Source organism: Tiliqua scincoides, chromosome 1 (genome assembly GCF_035046505.1).
Source record: "Tiliqua scincoides isolate rTilSci1 chromosome 1, rTilSci1.hap2, whole genome shotgun sequence".
Taxonomy (NCBI): Eukaryota; Metazoa; Chordata; class Lepidosauria; order Squamata; family Scincidae; genus Tiliqua; species Tiliqua scincoides.
Genome location: NC_089821.1, coordinates 160,997,193 through 161,011,401, shown reverse-complemented (window position 1 = coordinate 161,011,401; position 14,209 = coordinate 160,997,193). Strand labels below are relative to the sequence as shown.

The 14,209-nt window shown below is 41.1% G+C and overlaps 1 protein-coding gene across 1 annotated transcript in view; it reads left to right on the top strand.

The window, feature by feature from the left end:
* The first annotated feature begins 2,136 nt into the window (after positions 1-2,136).
* Positions 2,137-14,209, top strand: part of GRHL1 (grainyhead like transcription factor 1) — a 42,021-nt gene continuing 29,948 nt past the window's right edge. Inside the window, exons 1-7 of the mRNA XM_066640132.1 lie at positions 2,137-2,217; positions 5,487-5,557; positions 6,687-7,062; positions 8,620-8,696; positions 10,231-10,387; positions 12,409-12,520; positions 13,953-14,047. Coding sequence (XP_066496229.1) covers positions 2,152-2,217; positions 5,487-5,557; positions 6,687-7,062; positions 8,620-8,696; positions 10,231-10,387; positions 12,409-12,520; positions 13,953-14,047 — 954 coding nt within the window. The 5' untranslated portion in view covers positions 2,137-2,151. The remainder of the gene's footprint in view (positions 2,218-5,486; positions 5,558-6,686; positions 7,063-8,619; positions 8,697-10,230; positions 10,388-12,408; positions 12,521-13,952; positions 14,048-14,209) is intronic.

Genomic DNA, 14,209 nt, shown 5'->3' with positions numbered 1-14,209 from the left:
TTTTTCTCCAAGGTCCATTTGGATGCTGCTGGTTGGTATAAACATAGACTAGCTTGCCTATATGCATTAATTTAGTTTGCCAAAATCTAGCCAAAACGTAGAGTTTTTGCAAGGTTTTGCCTTTGAAAATGAAAAGCAGGATGTGAATATTAAAAATACCTTCTGGGAACTCAGGGTGGTTGAATCCCCAAGTTTCATAGTTCAGGAGCAGCTAATGAGAGTGCCTCCTGTGCCCTTGTGACATAATTATATATTCAAGGTGGAGCTTTTATTTGGGTCAATCTACACCTGACAGTAAATGCATCATTGTGTTCCCTCCTGTCTTCCCTCCCTCTTTAAATAGCAGTCATGGGGTGTGTGTGATCTGGATTTGGTGCAAGGAAGGTTTTTTGTTTTAAAAAAAAAAAACCCTTTCCCCTGTGGTGGTTTTAGCATTGCCAACTCTAACAAACCATTTCTAGAAGCTTTCTTTACTCACTGTTAATTAGGACAGTCATCTTAAACATAGTTAAAAGGAAATAAGTTCCACTGAACATAGTTAGACTTACTTCAAACTGCAAGCAGTTCAATGTTGTATTTTTTTTTTCTTAATCCTGGATCACTTGCAGAACAGAAAGCTCTCTTTTGAAATAGGAAGAGATCCGTTAAACCTCTCTACATAGTAACATTGATTACATACCTCCATATTTTTTTTAAAGATTAAGGGATGCTGGCATTAAGCGGAGGAGCAGCTTCATGTATTTTTTTGTTCTTGGGGAGCAGCTCCATTTTAAGAATCTCTGCCATAACATCAGTAAAAAAGATTTAGGGGCAGGGCAGTGATATCCAGAGGCTTGAGAAAAAGTTGCAGGTTCGGCTTCAAATGAGTTCATTTGGTGCTGCATGGGACAGCAGCAACATATGCATTTCTCAGTTAGTTTAGCTTACTGAGAATGAACTTTCTTCTTCTCTCATCATTGATGGTGGCTGTGAGTCCTGTAATCCACCCTCCTCAGCCAGCGAACCAGGCTCAGTCATCTCTTTTGCTTTTGCTGCAAAGTCTCCTTTGTGCTACCTGCCTGCTCAGCATGCCAGGTGCTGGGGAAGAGGTGGAAGCATGGATGTGGTGGTGATGTTAGTGCTTCCTCTGTCTCTAGAACTGGCTGCAGCAGAGTTAGGCAGAAGATGCAGGACTGAGTTTTGAGGGAGGAGGTGACCTTCAAGGAATGGGAGGTGCATTTTGGAGGCCTCCTGGATTGCTCTCATTGGTCCCTAGGAGAGTACTGCTGATTCTGGGAGGCTCTCAGAAAGTCCTGGTGGTCTTAGCTGAAAGTCAGGTCCCCCACTAAAGCCACCATTTGTCCTCAGAATGCAGTTGCTATTCATTCTCTCTCTCTCTCTCTCTCTCTCTCAAAATTGGAGGGCTAAATGAGCACTGCCCTTCCTTGAAGTTATCTTACAAGCAATGTAATATGGCCTTAAGGTTCTCTGAAGTATTTTCCTAGATGGTCGTATTTCAGCAGAACTCAAAGATTGTTTATTGGAAAAATTTATATCCTGTATTTCCAATGCCAAAGCAAATGCCCAAGTCTCATAATAAGTATACAGTGTATGACAAAAATAAGTAAAAGATTTTGCTGCTTCCTATCTGAGTGCAGTGAAACCAGAATATGATCTCTAGTCTTCATGTGCCAGCTAACCAATCCAGCAGAGCAAAATGCATGTTAGCTTGCTTGGTTTTGTTTTTGTTTTTAAGATGAAAAGTATGGTCAAATGACTATAGGTGGGATCTAAAAAGCTGTACTTCTCCATCTGTATATGCACTGGGGCTTTTGAGGGCCCTTCTTTCCATTTCAGCCTGTTTGAGAAAATTGCTCCTGAAACCTAGGGCACTCTCCAGCTTACTGTGTAAGGCTGTAGCCAGAAGAGAAAAACTGGCACATTGGCAGTGCATGATTTTAGTGCTTTAAATGTGCACATGGGCCTGATTAAATCATAGTCTATCTGGATGCTTTTGCAGACATTAATTTTTAAAAAATCTCTTTCTAAAGCAAAAGGCCCGTCTTGGTTCTTCAGAATGAGGCTGTCTACTCCCAGAGGCGGCCGTATACCAGTGAGGATGAAGCTTGGAAGTCCTTTCTTGAAAACCCGCTTACAGCAGCTACCAAAGCCATGATGAGCATCAATGGGGATGAAGACAGTGCAGCTGCATTGGGACTACTGTACGACTACTATAAGGTAACTCTCTTGGCATTTGGAGATCAACATGTGCTTTGATTCACCTGCATTTTTTAAAGAAGGGGAAAAAAAGACCAAGCCTTAGCCACTTTGCTAGAGAACATGACAGAACTGCTCTTGTAGTGATTATAAATAGCTTAATGAGAACTTTTGGTTACATGGCTCAAAGTGAAAACAAAATTGTATCAGATAATTGTTTTTCAAATTATGACAAAGCAGTTTATTCTGGAACCACTTGCAACAGGTGAAAACATTTCTGAACGTTTACTTGCTGCTGATCTTTTGTTGGATATTTTTCAACACCATATGAAATCTTTAATGTGTATGAGAAAATTAAAATGTTATATCTATTTAAGGCAAAGGTCATTCCATAATCTGTAATATTTTCATTTTGTAGAACATAAAGAATTTGGGATGAATGCTTTCGTTGTGTTTATGTGACAATTGCAATTTATCATTTGATGACTTAGAAGTGGTGTTCTTACCTGAGAGTACTGACTACACCAGTCTGTCTCCTAAAAATGTGTGTTAAATACTGAGATAACCGGATATACAGGATAGGTGGGTCACTTACAATGACATTATCTAAATTGTAGTAGATGTTCTGTGGTAGACTAACAGCGCAATCCTAATCTGCTGCAATCCAGGAGTGTCACAAATGTGCCATAAATGATGTTTGCGGCTAATCTGGAGTTGGCTAGGCTGGCGTAGAGGAATGCACTGACCCACATTGGCCAGACCCAGCCTCTGAGCTGCAGAGACAGAGTTTGTGCTGGCGCAGAGGATGGGAGAGAGTTGTGGGAGAGTCTCCACAGTCCTCCTTAGTTCTGCACTTGTTAGCACTTTATGCAGATGGTAGCAATTGTACTTGCCTCCACCAGAAGTCCCATGACATTTGCCTGTCTTCTGAGTGTATGTTCCAATCTCACCAAGTGGGCATGTTTCCCTGGTGCTCGAATGCTTCCGTTTCTAAACCAAGTGCAGGAGAACAACTTCTTGCCCAAGTTTCTAGAAGTAAAGTATACCAAAGACACTTAAGATTTCCATGACAGTGCAATCTCATGTTGACAGTGGCTGAACACTTGCGCAACCCTGTACTGTTAAACACTTGCTCTAAATGCTCGAAACTAGCAAGACAGCGTACAGGAGATGATGAGCTAATGAGGTGACCCATCAGTGAGTTGTATCCTATAAAGAATTAGTCAACTTGAAATCAGTGGGATATCATTGTGACTAAACTTGGAATACAACCTAATGTTGGTTTTAGTTCCTACCTAGTAAAAAAAAGTACAAAAGCCTTGTGAAATAAGTCATATTGCATAAGAGCCAATGACGGCCTAATCCTAACCGATTTTCCAGTTCCAGTGCATCCCTGACTAATGGAACAAATGTTCCCTTATCATGAGGCTGCCTCCATGACTACTCCCCCCCCCCAAGTGGGATGCAGTGCACACCCTGTTGGCATGGCTATATCAGTATTGGAAATTTGGTTAGGATTGGACTGTTGTGCTGCAGTCCTAAGTGTATTTATTTGAGGGTGAACTCCACTGAACAAAACTGGACTTCAGAGTAAACATCCAGAGAATTATGCTGTTAGACTGTGGACTTGAGGACCTGTAACCAGTGTAGTTCCATCCCTGTACCAGGAAGGTTATTTTCCTCAGATGTTTCTACAGAGAAAAACAAAGCACAACTTTTGTGTTGAGCTGCTGTACTGAGTGTGTGTTAATGGCTCATTGTGTGTAGAGGAAAAAGAAGGAAAGACATACTGTTGTAAATGAATCTAGACATTACCTTAGTAAATAAGTGTTTGGGGCCCTCCTTCCAAATGCAGGAGGCATTTGCAGAGGAGAATGGGGCAAGGGTGACTAGATGTCTTTTTCCAGGACATGTCTTTTTTTTTTTTAGCCTTATGTCCTGGAAAAGAACTTAAGTGTCCTCCTGTGTCCTGTGAGCAGGCCCCTGCAGATAGCGCATACCCGACTTGTAATTAATAAATTATATGTAATATAGTTTTAAATTTGATAATAAGTAATATAGTGTTTAAATTAACCACATGAAATCAAACTACAAGTGTTTTTAGCTTTTATTTTGTCCTGCCCTACATTTTTCTTGGATGTCCTACATTTTGGGGTGCCTTGTCCTCTTTAGTGGTTATGACATCTGGTCACCCAGAGAATGGATGAGTGGTTCTTAATCCTTCTCCCATCTGCTGATTCTTTCCTGTAAACGTCTCCTGCATTAGGGTTATAATCCAAGCACAGGCTTGGGAATCTCATGTTTCCCTCTTTAGCCTACTGGTCTGCCTTAAAAGCATTCAGTTTAGTTCCTGGTTGTGTAGTATGAGAGCTCTTAAAACAAATTCTTCAAGTCACAAGTTCTTCAAATCAGCAATTGAAGGCCCTCACCCTGAAAATTGGAGGCCTTTCAAGGTGTCTCATGGCTGACTCACCAACAACCAAAGCTAACACTTAGGGTTCTATATCCTTCTAGGGCCCCTTGATTTATGTGCCTGCATTGGTTCTACAGAGTTTTTGCTAAAAGCCATACAGCAAAGCATTTCTGCAAAGTTGTAATCCGCCTCTAATGACTGATGTTTAAATAAGGCGTTTCCACTGTCATTTATGTGGCTTGCATTTGCCAAGTAAGGGTTTTTGGATGTAAGAGTATTGTTTATGCAGCAGGTTTCAGGGCTGGAGGGTGTCAAGTTAATTCCTTCTAATGTGCAAATTGGTTAGTGAAAATTTAATTAAGGTACAAATCGTCAATTTTTAAGTCTGTCAAAATTATCACTTCTGCAGTCATTTTCTTTTTTCTTGGACCAATCTTATTTAAAGAAAGGGTGGCTTTATATTTACTGCCTTGAGAAGTATTTAGTATACTATACTATACTATAGCAATGGAAAGGAATTCATCAAAAGCAAGACATTCCATTCAGATAAAAGTCTGGGCAAAAAGAATTGGATATCAGGACTTTACATGACATTTTGGCATGGTTCCAGATCTGATTGAGAAGCAGTTGGTTAGACCACCTTTCACTGTTAGGTGGGGCAGAGTAATGGCAAATAAGTTATTCCCTGCAGCCTGTTCCAAGACAAAACTTTACCCAGAATGCAATGCCTGTACCTTGAAATCCTTTTGAATATGATATATAATGGAAAACTGCCTGCACTGCTCCTTGCTGTTTTGGTGATACTTAAATTGCAACAAGACTTGCTTTTAGGCAATGTTCTTTTAATAGGGTGGTTGTCTTCTTTTTTAACTCTAAGGTTCCCCGCGAAAAGAGATTATCAGCAGTAAAACCAGATGTGGATCATTCTGACCAAGATCATGGCAAAAGGTATTCAACCTTGTATTCAACCTTGAGTGTTTTTTTAAACAGGCAAACGCAACTCACTCTGTGTCTGACATCCTCCCTCAAAAGCAGAGCGAATGTAATTAAATCAGAGCAAAGGAGTGATTTCTTGTGTTTTTTCCCCTTCCCCCAGACTCTGTTATAGTGTTTTTCTCTTTCCCCACCCACCCACTCCAGCAAGTTGTAAAAAATATTTGGGTCTCTATGGATATGCATCTTTGCTAACAGTGTTTACTCTTGTCTTGTGGCCTAGTGGAAGTTGGATCGAAATAAATACAGGCCCATGTAGGCAGACCTGAGCTTCCTCAGTGGAGGAACTCTATTGCAGGCTTTGAGCTTTTCTAAAGTCTAGGAGTTGACCCAGTGGACATGAGAATTGTCAGTCAAAGCTATAATTGTGGGTGGCAGGAACAAGACTTATCTTAACTTGAGAAGCGTCTCATCTTAACTTGAGAAGCGTAAGTTGTATGATTAGTTTCAACTCTCAATTTCTTGATAGCCTAGAGTTGGTGTAAATTCATTTTAAGAATACTGTTGTGAAGGAAGAGAAGGTGGAATTGGCAGTCTGATACTTGGTCCTGTGATTGAAGCAACCTTAAAGAGCTGTCTTTTGTGAGACAGCTGCTGGTGTGAGCGGCTTCAGCCTAGGTTGGAAAGCAACAGCTGTGCATCAACTGCATAACCATTTGAGTTAACTTATGATGGAGGGTAAGAACTGTAAGAAAACTAAAACAGAGTTGAAGATACCTGGTCCATTTGCCATATGCTGTGGTGTGATCTGACCAAAAATGGATTAGCCCATGTAATTCATATTAATATATAGTGATTTGGCAGCCACTAGCAAGTACAGTGTCCCAGAAATTGATTAACTCTCTAAAAACATTTTAAATCTCTCCATGTGCAGAAAGTATCCCATCTGACCAATTGTAATCAGAACAAGTTTCTTCCATATCAAAGTCAACAGGGAGACCTCCAGGAGGGAAGATGGTTGCAACATTGGGCAGGCTTGAATTTCAGCACTTTGCATGATAACAGATTATGGGCTTCCCCCCACCCCATTCTCAGTGCTTAATCTGTTACCTGATCAGATTTATCCTTTATATTTTTCCACAAGGAACAGCATGCCAAACATGACGGAACCATCGCTCATTGCTGCTGGGGAAAACCGAGTACAAGTCTTGAAAAACATGCCTCTGAATGTTGTCCTTCCACACACTTCCCAAAGGGGCCACCTGACCCCTCCAGACACGACCGTCACTGTCTCCATTGCATCCATGCCCCCTCATTCAATCAAGACGGAAACACAGTCGCACAACTTTGCTGTGGGCATCCCTCCAGCCATCTATCATCCTGAGGCCCCTGAGCGGGTGGTGGGTTTAGATCGGAGTCTCAGTGCTGATCAGTATAACTCTAGCACCCAGCCTCAGAATTCCCAGCGGCGAACTCCAGACTCCACCTTCTCAGAGCCTTACAAAGAAGGCGTTCAAGAGGTACCGAAAGTCTATTGCTTTACGTACTTATTTCTAATATTTATAAGACCCTTTTCTGTTTTTTAAAATCAAAGTGGCTTACAAAGGCAGCAATAACTATCCAAATTGCAAAACATCTTCTATAACAGCATAGATGATGTGGTGATACTGGCCACTGAACTTGGCTTCTTGAGGATCTTCAAAATAAATACTTCTGTTTGTTTTATAAAGAAGCATCCTAGACCTTATGGTTACAAAAGGACACTTGAAAGTGTGTAGGTGATGCCTGGCAAATCCCTGAAGCCAGTTGTGGAATGAGACTTTCAGTCACTTCTAATCTATCAGAAGCATTATAGCGGTGTTAAAATTGTTACTTATTTTACTCATTCATAAGCCCGTTTAGCTCAGTAAGACTTAGACTGTAATCCCATTTTACTCACCGGAAACAAACACCTCTACAAGTAAGTGAAAATTTCAGGATATATTACGCCAAATGAGAAGTCACAGAATTGGGTTTACTCTAAATTTTTTACTTTTTTAAAAAAGCACAGAGTATTCATAACTCTATCTTTATAACTAATTGCATCTCTCCCTTGCATCCCTCTGCCTACTGCCTAATCTGTGCATGGATATCAAGTTCCAATTTAATTCTTATATAAACCTGAAACTTCAATCCAGTGGATTAGAAATAAAAGATTTTCTCAGAAAGGCCTAGGGGTAGAATGTACTAAATTAAAACAAAAGCGACTACTATACAATACGAAATGGCTGGCGAAAGCACATGTCTCATCTTACAGGTCACAGCTCCTCCTTCAACTTGATTGTGTTGTAATCATGTTATCAGGACAGAAAATACATACACGAGCTTGTGTGGTTTTTTTTAAAAGTCTGTTTCACGACAGCTTCTGAATGAAGTGGTTAGACTTCAGTGCAAAGACAAATGCCAGGTATCTGACTCAGTTGTCAGCACTGGAGCAGAAGCTTTCCTTTATAATTCTGTTGCTGAAAAAATCCAGATCTTTTTGCTTTTGAAATGAACCTGTGCAAAAGAATGTGTTCTTTTGCACAGTGCTGTGCAGTGTTATGCGTCTTATTCCAAACCTTGGGTCTTGGCAGAATTTTCAGTTTTGTTTTCAAACAAAATTGGAGATGGATAGGAATTAGTGTCCTGATCCTATCTGGGTCTTCTGCTGATGGAACTTAGAGTTGGTGCAGATCTGAGTAGGCCATTGGGGACCATGGTGCAGCAGAGTAGATGTTAAAGATTCTTTCACTGAGCCCATGGTATGCAGCGGTATGCAGGCTAGTACCGCTGCAAGCTACTAACCAGAGGAGGATAGGATTGTGCCATAAGATGCACAGTCCTAGCTAAAAAGCTGCCTTCTAATATGGCAGTAGGCTTTAAGTTGTCTGTTTCGTAAATATTATCTGTTGAATTTTCTTTCGTTTCACCTCTTGGTTCATTTATGTTGGTTTGCTGCTACCAGTTTATTAATGAAAAATTTCAGGCTAAAGCAGCTCTATCAGCTGCCACCATTTTGAATTGCTATTTCTCTGTGTCTGAAACAATACTTCCAGGTTTACTTTCCTGCTGAATTAAACCTGCGAATGGCCGGCATCAATTCCGAAGATTATGTGTTTGAAAGCATTGCTGGGTAAGGTTTGAACCGATTTTCAGATTCACCTTTTCTGAAGCTGTTGATCTCTGGTGCACAATATCTGTTTTATTTTATTTAAACAATTTGTGACTCTCCCTTCTGCACATGGATTTCAGGGGGCTGGGTGGATGGGTACAGACGTATATTGAACAAATGTTAAAATATCATAACATTTAAGAACAGAAAATGATTAAAACCACAGAACGGCATCCAAAATAAAGTACAACACAAGCCATTAAAAATAACATTAGAACTAGCTGGAAAGCATACTGGTGCTATAAAGTCCTCTCCTAGCACCAGTAAGAGAGTACTGCATATCTGAGGCACCACAGCCTAAAAGACCCACTGCATAGTCATCACCTGCCTGACATCAGAGGATGGGAGAACCAGGAAGAGGGTCTGATGAAATAGTACACTTCAGTGTTGTTTACCTCTCTTGGAAGGGCTGATTCTTGTGTAAGGAAATGTGAGACATGGATGACAAAGTTAGGTCATTCCTGTCTTCATTCTTTTAGGAAACATCCGATTGATCAACTGGGCTTGGAGTTTCAGTTGTAGACTGAGCAATCTACAATATAACTCTGTTCAAGAGTTGACTAATGAACCTAGTGGTTCAGTGTACCTACATGACTCCCAGGAAAGGTGAGGATGCACCCCACACGTCTGCATATGTGAGTCAGTGCAGTGGGCTCGGACTAGGAAAACCTGGGTTCAAATTCCAGGCTGGTACAAAACTTGTGGCATGACCTTGAGCATTTGGCCTGTGCTGTCTTATGAACATGTTGTGATTAATGACTGAGGGCCCAATCCTATCCAATTTACCAGTGCTGGTGCAACCATGCCACTGTGGTGTGTGTTGCATCATGAGGAGGGGAGGCAGTTACAGAGGCCTGCTCAAAGTAAGGGAACATTTGTTCCTTTATCTTGGGACTGCATTGCGGCTACACTGGTGCTGGAAAGTTGGATAGGATTGGGCCTTGAGGGCCAGTCCTATCCAACCTCCCAGCACTAGTGCAACAAATGTTTCTTTACTTTGAGGAGGCCTCTGTGACTGCCTCCACACCTCAATGCACACCCCATTGGCACAGCCCACACTGGCACTGGAAAATTGGATAGGATTTGATGCTAAAAGAAAGACCCTAATGTACTCGACCCTGAACTCTTCATAGAATAGACATGATACAAATGTAATTGGCAGGTAGATAATTCATTATGTGATTATCTGTGTGTGGATTGCAAGTATTTGCCTATTAACAAGCACTTCTCATGCAAAAACAAAAAATGTATAGTGGTAATTGGAGGAGAGACCTTTCCTAGTGCACCATATATCTTTTTTGATCTGTTAGTTTTAAATAAACAGACTTCGTGATCTTGAACATAAAATTTGGAAAAATTCTTGAAGAGGGCTGACAGAAAGAAGAAGAAAGTGAGTGGGTGGCCAGTCCCTTTTTCAATTTTTTCTAGAATGTTGGCTGTTTAGGTTCATTCCCTAAGCAATTGCCTTCTAAAGCTCTCCCTTTTGACTTTTCAGGAACAACTTTGAATACACACTGGAAGCTTCCAAATCACTTCGGCAGAAGCCAGGAGATAATACAATGACTTATCTGAACAAGGGCCAGTTTTATCCGATTACACTGAAGGAAATCAGTGGTGGTGAAGGAATCCATCAGCCCATCAGTAAAGTTAGAGTGAGTTACAACTAGAGGAATTGTGTGGCATTTGGCCTAGGTGTACTATTTCAGAGCAGAACAGAAAGTATATCATAATCTGGGTGACCAGAAGTCATAACTGTAGAAGAGGACAAGACATCCCAAAATGTAGGACATCAAAGAAAAATGTAGGACATGACAAAATAAGACAAAAACTCTTGAATATGGATTTCATGTGGTTAATTTAAACACTTACATATTAAATTTAAAACTATTACATATAATTTATTAATTACAAGAATTAATGCTGGTTGCTGGGCTTCTTGCAAAAGAAATTCTGGGCTAGATTGCCCTTGATTTGATCAGCAACTCAATCCTTATGTTTCTCAGAGAGAGTATGTATTTGGGATCAATGAACACAAAGTAGTTATGCCTTTATTTCAGATATCCTGAGTACATACTTGCATTGCAAATTAAGAACACTTCAGTGCGCTATGAGGATTCCAAGAAAGAAAGGAGACCAGTCAAGCACTGATAGAATTTATATAAAATATGACTGAAAATTGTTTTTTAAGCTTTCTGTTTTATTCAAGTCAGTGCATTTTAATTATTTGTTAATCACAGGATTAAGAGGATTTTAAATATTTGCATGTTTGAACTGTCTATAATGCGTGCATTGCCTTGTCAATGCAATCTTTTTTTGATTTGGAGAATCTGTTCATCTTATGATTCAAAAGTTTTTTTCCCCAGATTATGGCTAATGTTTCAAAGTCAAGAAGAACTGCTGACTGGAATGATGTTGCATTAAAATGTTAATTACTTAATCATTTCTGTAGTAGTTCTTTAGCGCACAGAATGTGTTCAGTTCTCTTCTCACGACTGTCATAATAACCCTGTTCAGTAGGTCAGACGGGAAAGTAATGATTTGCCCAGGTTTTTCTCTCACCTCACTTGCGTGAATTTGCAAAGCTTGTGGTTGAGCCTGATGAATGGTTTTGTGAACAGCAGCCTGAATCTGTTGCTTAGCTGTTTTGACTTTTAAAAAAATGATAGACCACTGTTTTAAAACAGTCTCCTACTTCAGTAGTGTTTGTGGTTCTGGCAACTACCTGGGGAAAAAGACTAGTTTTATTGCTACACCTATACAGAGAAATTAGAGGTTAATTATATTGGTGTCAGCCCTGTATTGGGCCTCCACACACACCCCCAAGCTTACCAGCAGGAGGTGACAGGTGATGGGCAGTGGTGGCTTCTTGCACCCTCCTCATCTGCAAATAGGAGCATCCCTTAGTGGCAACACAATGACCAAGGGCCAAATCTCCTATTTGTAGGTGGGTATGCCAGGTGCAGTGGCAGTAGGAGTATCAGCTGACTCATGCTAATATTGTCACTGGTACTGGATAACTCAGAGATTGACCTGGCTGGGTGGATCTTCAGCTGGTGTCTAATCTGGCTCACTTCTGATGCCACCCTTGCTTATGCTGAACTTTTTCAGAAAGGGAAGGACCAGTCCTGCTATTAGGCAGGGTGAGGCAACCTTTAGGTTGCAGCTGCTGAGGGTACCATTAAAAGGTAGCAAATTGTTTTTTTGTTGTTGTTGTTGTTGGGAAAGGGGGAGTTGATCATCTGTATTTTCTGCTTCTGGTACCAAAATGCCTTAAATTTTCTCTGAAAAAAGAGGTATCCTTTGAATAGTACAGTCATTGTGCTCTTGCCATACCTTTGTATGGCAAGACTTGTTCTCCCTTACCACCAAGGGATTGATTTGTCAGAGAGCCACAGATGTTTCAAACAGTACTATACTTCCCATCTTGGAAGTCTTCCATACCTCAGCCATGGAGATGCAGCTTGCAAGGGTGAGTGGCAAGTCAACAGTGCTACTAGGATTTAAATGCTGGTTTGCTCTGAGAAGCCATGTTTACACTTCAGCTAAAAATGACTGTGGCATTGGTAAGGTTAAGCCATAAAAGTAAACATCCCCTCTTTAGCAAGTAACTTTGCCAAAGACCCTCTGGCCTTTATTTCAGTAAAACTTTTCTTTCTCTTTTTTCCTTGTGAAGAGTGTTATCATGGTTGTATTTGCTGAAGACAAAACAAGAGAGGATCAACTCAGGCACTGGAAGTACTGGCACTCCAGGCAGCATACAGCCAAACAAAGGTGCATTGACATAGGTAAGAAGCTATCCGACTGCAGGTGCCAAAGCTCCGCTTGGCAGCCTATAGTTCATTTTTATTGCACATGCCCAGTGAGTCCTCAGCCATCTTGTGTCAGTTCTTGTTACCATTTGGGTCAGGGTGGGTTGGTCTCTGTGTTAGGATGCACAGTTGGGTAGTAGTAGGTCTGTAACAACATGCAGTGGATGTTGGGAGGTAACTCGGTCCAAGTGGGTTTGGGGCATGTCTTCTGGAACTGTTGGAAAGTTATAAACAAAGCCCATTGTTGGCTCACTTGAGTAGACATTGCATACCACTGTCTTGGATTTGAGGCTGCTGGAAAATCCAATTTTGATTGGTTTTTGTCTTTTGTAAACATACAAAAATGCCCTACTGAGTCAGACCATCAGCTCATCTAATTTCAGATAGTCTGCGCTGACTGGCAGTGGCTCTCCAGGGTTTCAGATTAGGGTCTTCTCACGCTCTACCTGGAGATGCCAGGGATTGAACCTGGGACTCTTTGTGTACAGAGCATGTCCTCTATTAATGAGCTATGATCTAACACTACAGATCATAGCTCACTGATAGCCAAGCCCCACACTTTGCTCACTTCCTCGGCGCAGTCCTAACCAACTTTCCAACACCGACATAAGGGCAATGCAACTCCAAGGTAAGGGAATAAACGTTGCCTTACCTCTGTGACTGCTCCCCACACATGCCCCGCTGGCATAACTATGCCAGTGTTGGAAAGTTGGTTAGGATTGCTCCCCCAGTCAGCTAAGTAACACACTTACTTCGTGTTGGAAGGAAAGGTACTCTGCACATGAGCATAGCTACTCTTGCATGTTACTCGGCTGTTTTGAAGGTGAGTGCTGCTGTTGCAAAATGGGTTCTAGGGCTGAAATGAGTTTCTGGCACAGGTCAAATCCTTGGCACAGTTGGGGCAGGGAGATGAAAGAGCATTGCAGATACCCACTTGCCTCTAGCCAAGCTCAAATTGGCTGACTTCCAGGTTCCTTTGGTTTGAAGGCTGGGTTGCACTCCCAGTCCTTTCCTTCTGTTAATAAAAGCACAGATTGATCTCTTGGCACTTAAAGGCAGACGCACATGCAAATCTTGGTTTATTATTGAAGGAGGTCTTTAGGGAGAGCATATATCCTTGTTATACTGGATGACAGTTCTCATGTTAAACCACTGGGCAAGGTAAATGAAGCTAGTATGTTGTCTCCCTTACTTAAGTCTTTGCTTTATTTTAAGACTTATTCGTTTTTTAAATAATGCCTTACTAAGGAGAGAACCACCGTCATATTTTAGCTGCTTTAACCTTTTCAAAGATAGCATGGAAGAAACCAAGTGATCTGTTGCTTGTCCTGTTGTATGGCCAACAGATTAATGTGCTGTTCTATCTATCTATCTCTCTCTCTCTCTCTCTCTCTCGTTTTCTCAACAGCTGACTACAAGGAAAGCTTCAACACCATCAGTAACATTGAGGAGATTGCCTACAATGCCATCTCCTTCACTTGGGACATCAATGATGAAGCCAAGGTAGGTACCTGATCTTTACCTTCTTTGCCCTTCGTGTATCAGGAAGAAAAGGGATATGTTCAGGTGACAATTAGCAGATGGTTACATTATTTTTGCTTTTAAGTTAGGGACGATCCACTGGAGGGTTGGAAGAAAAAGGACTTAGGTGGAAATCAAAACGTT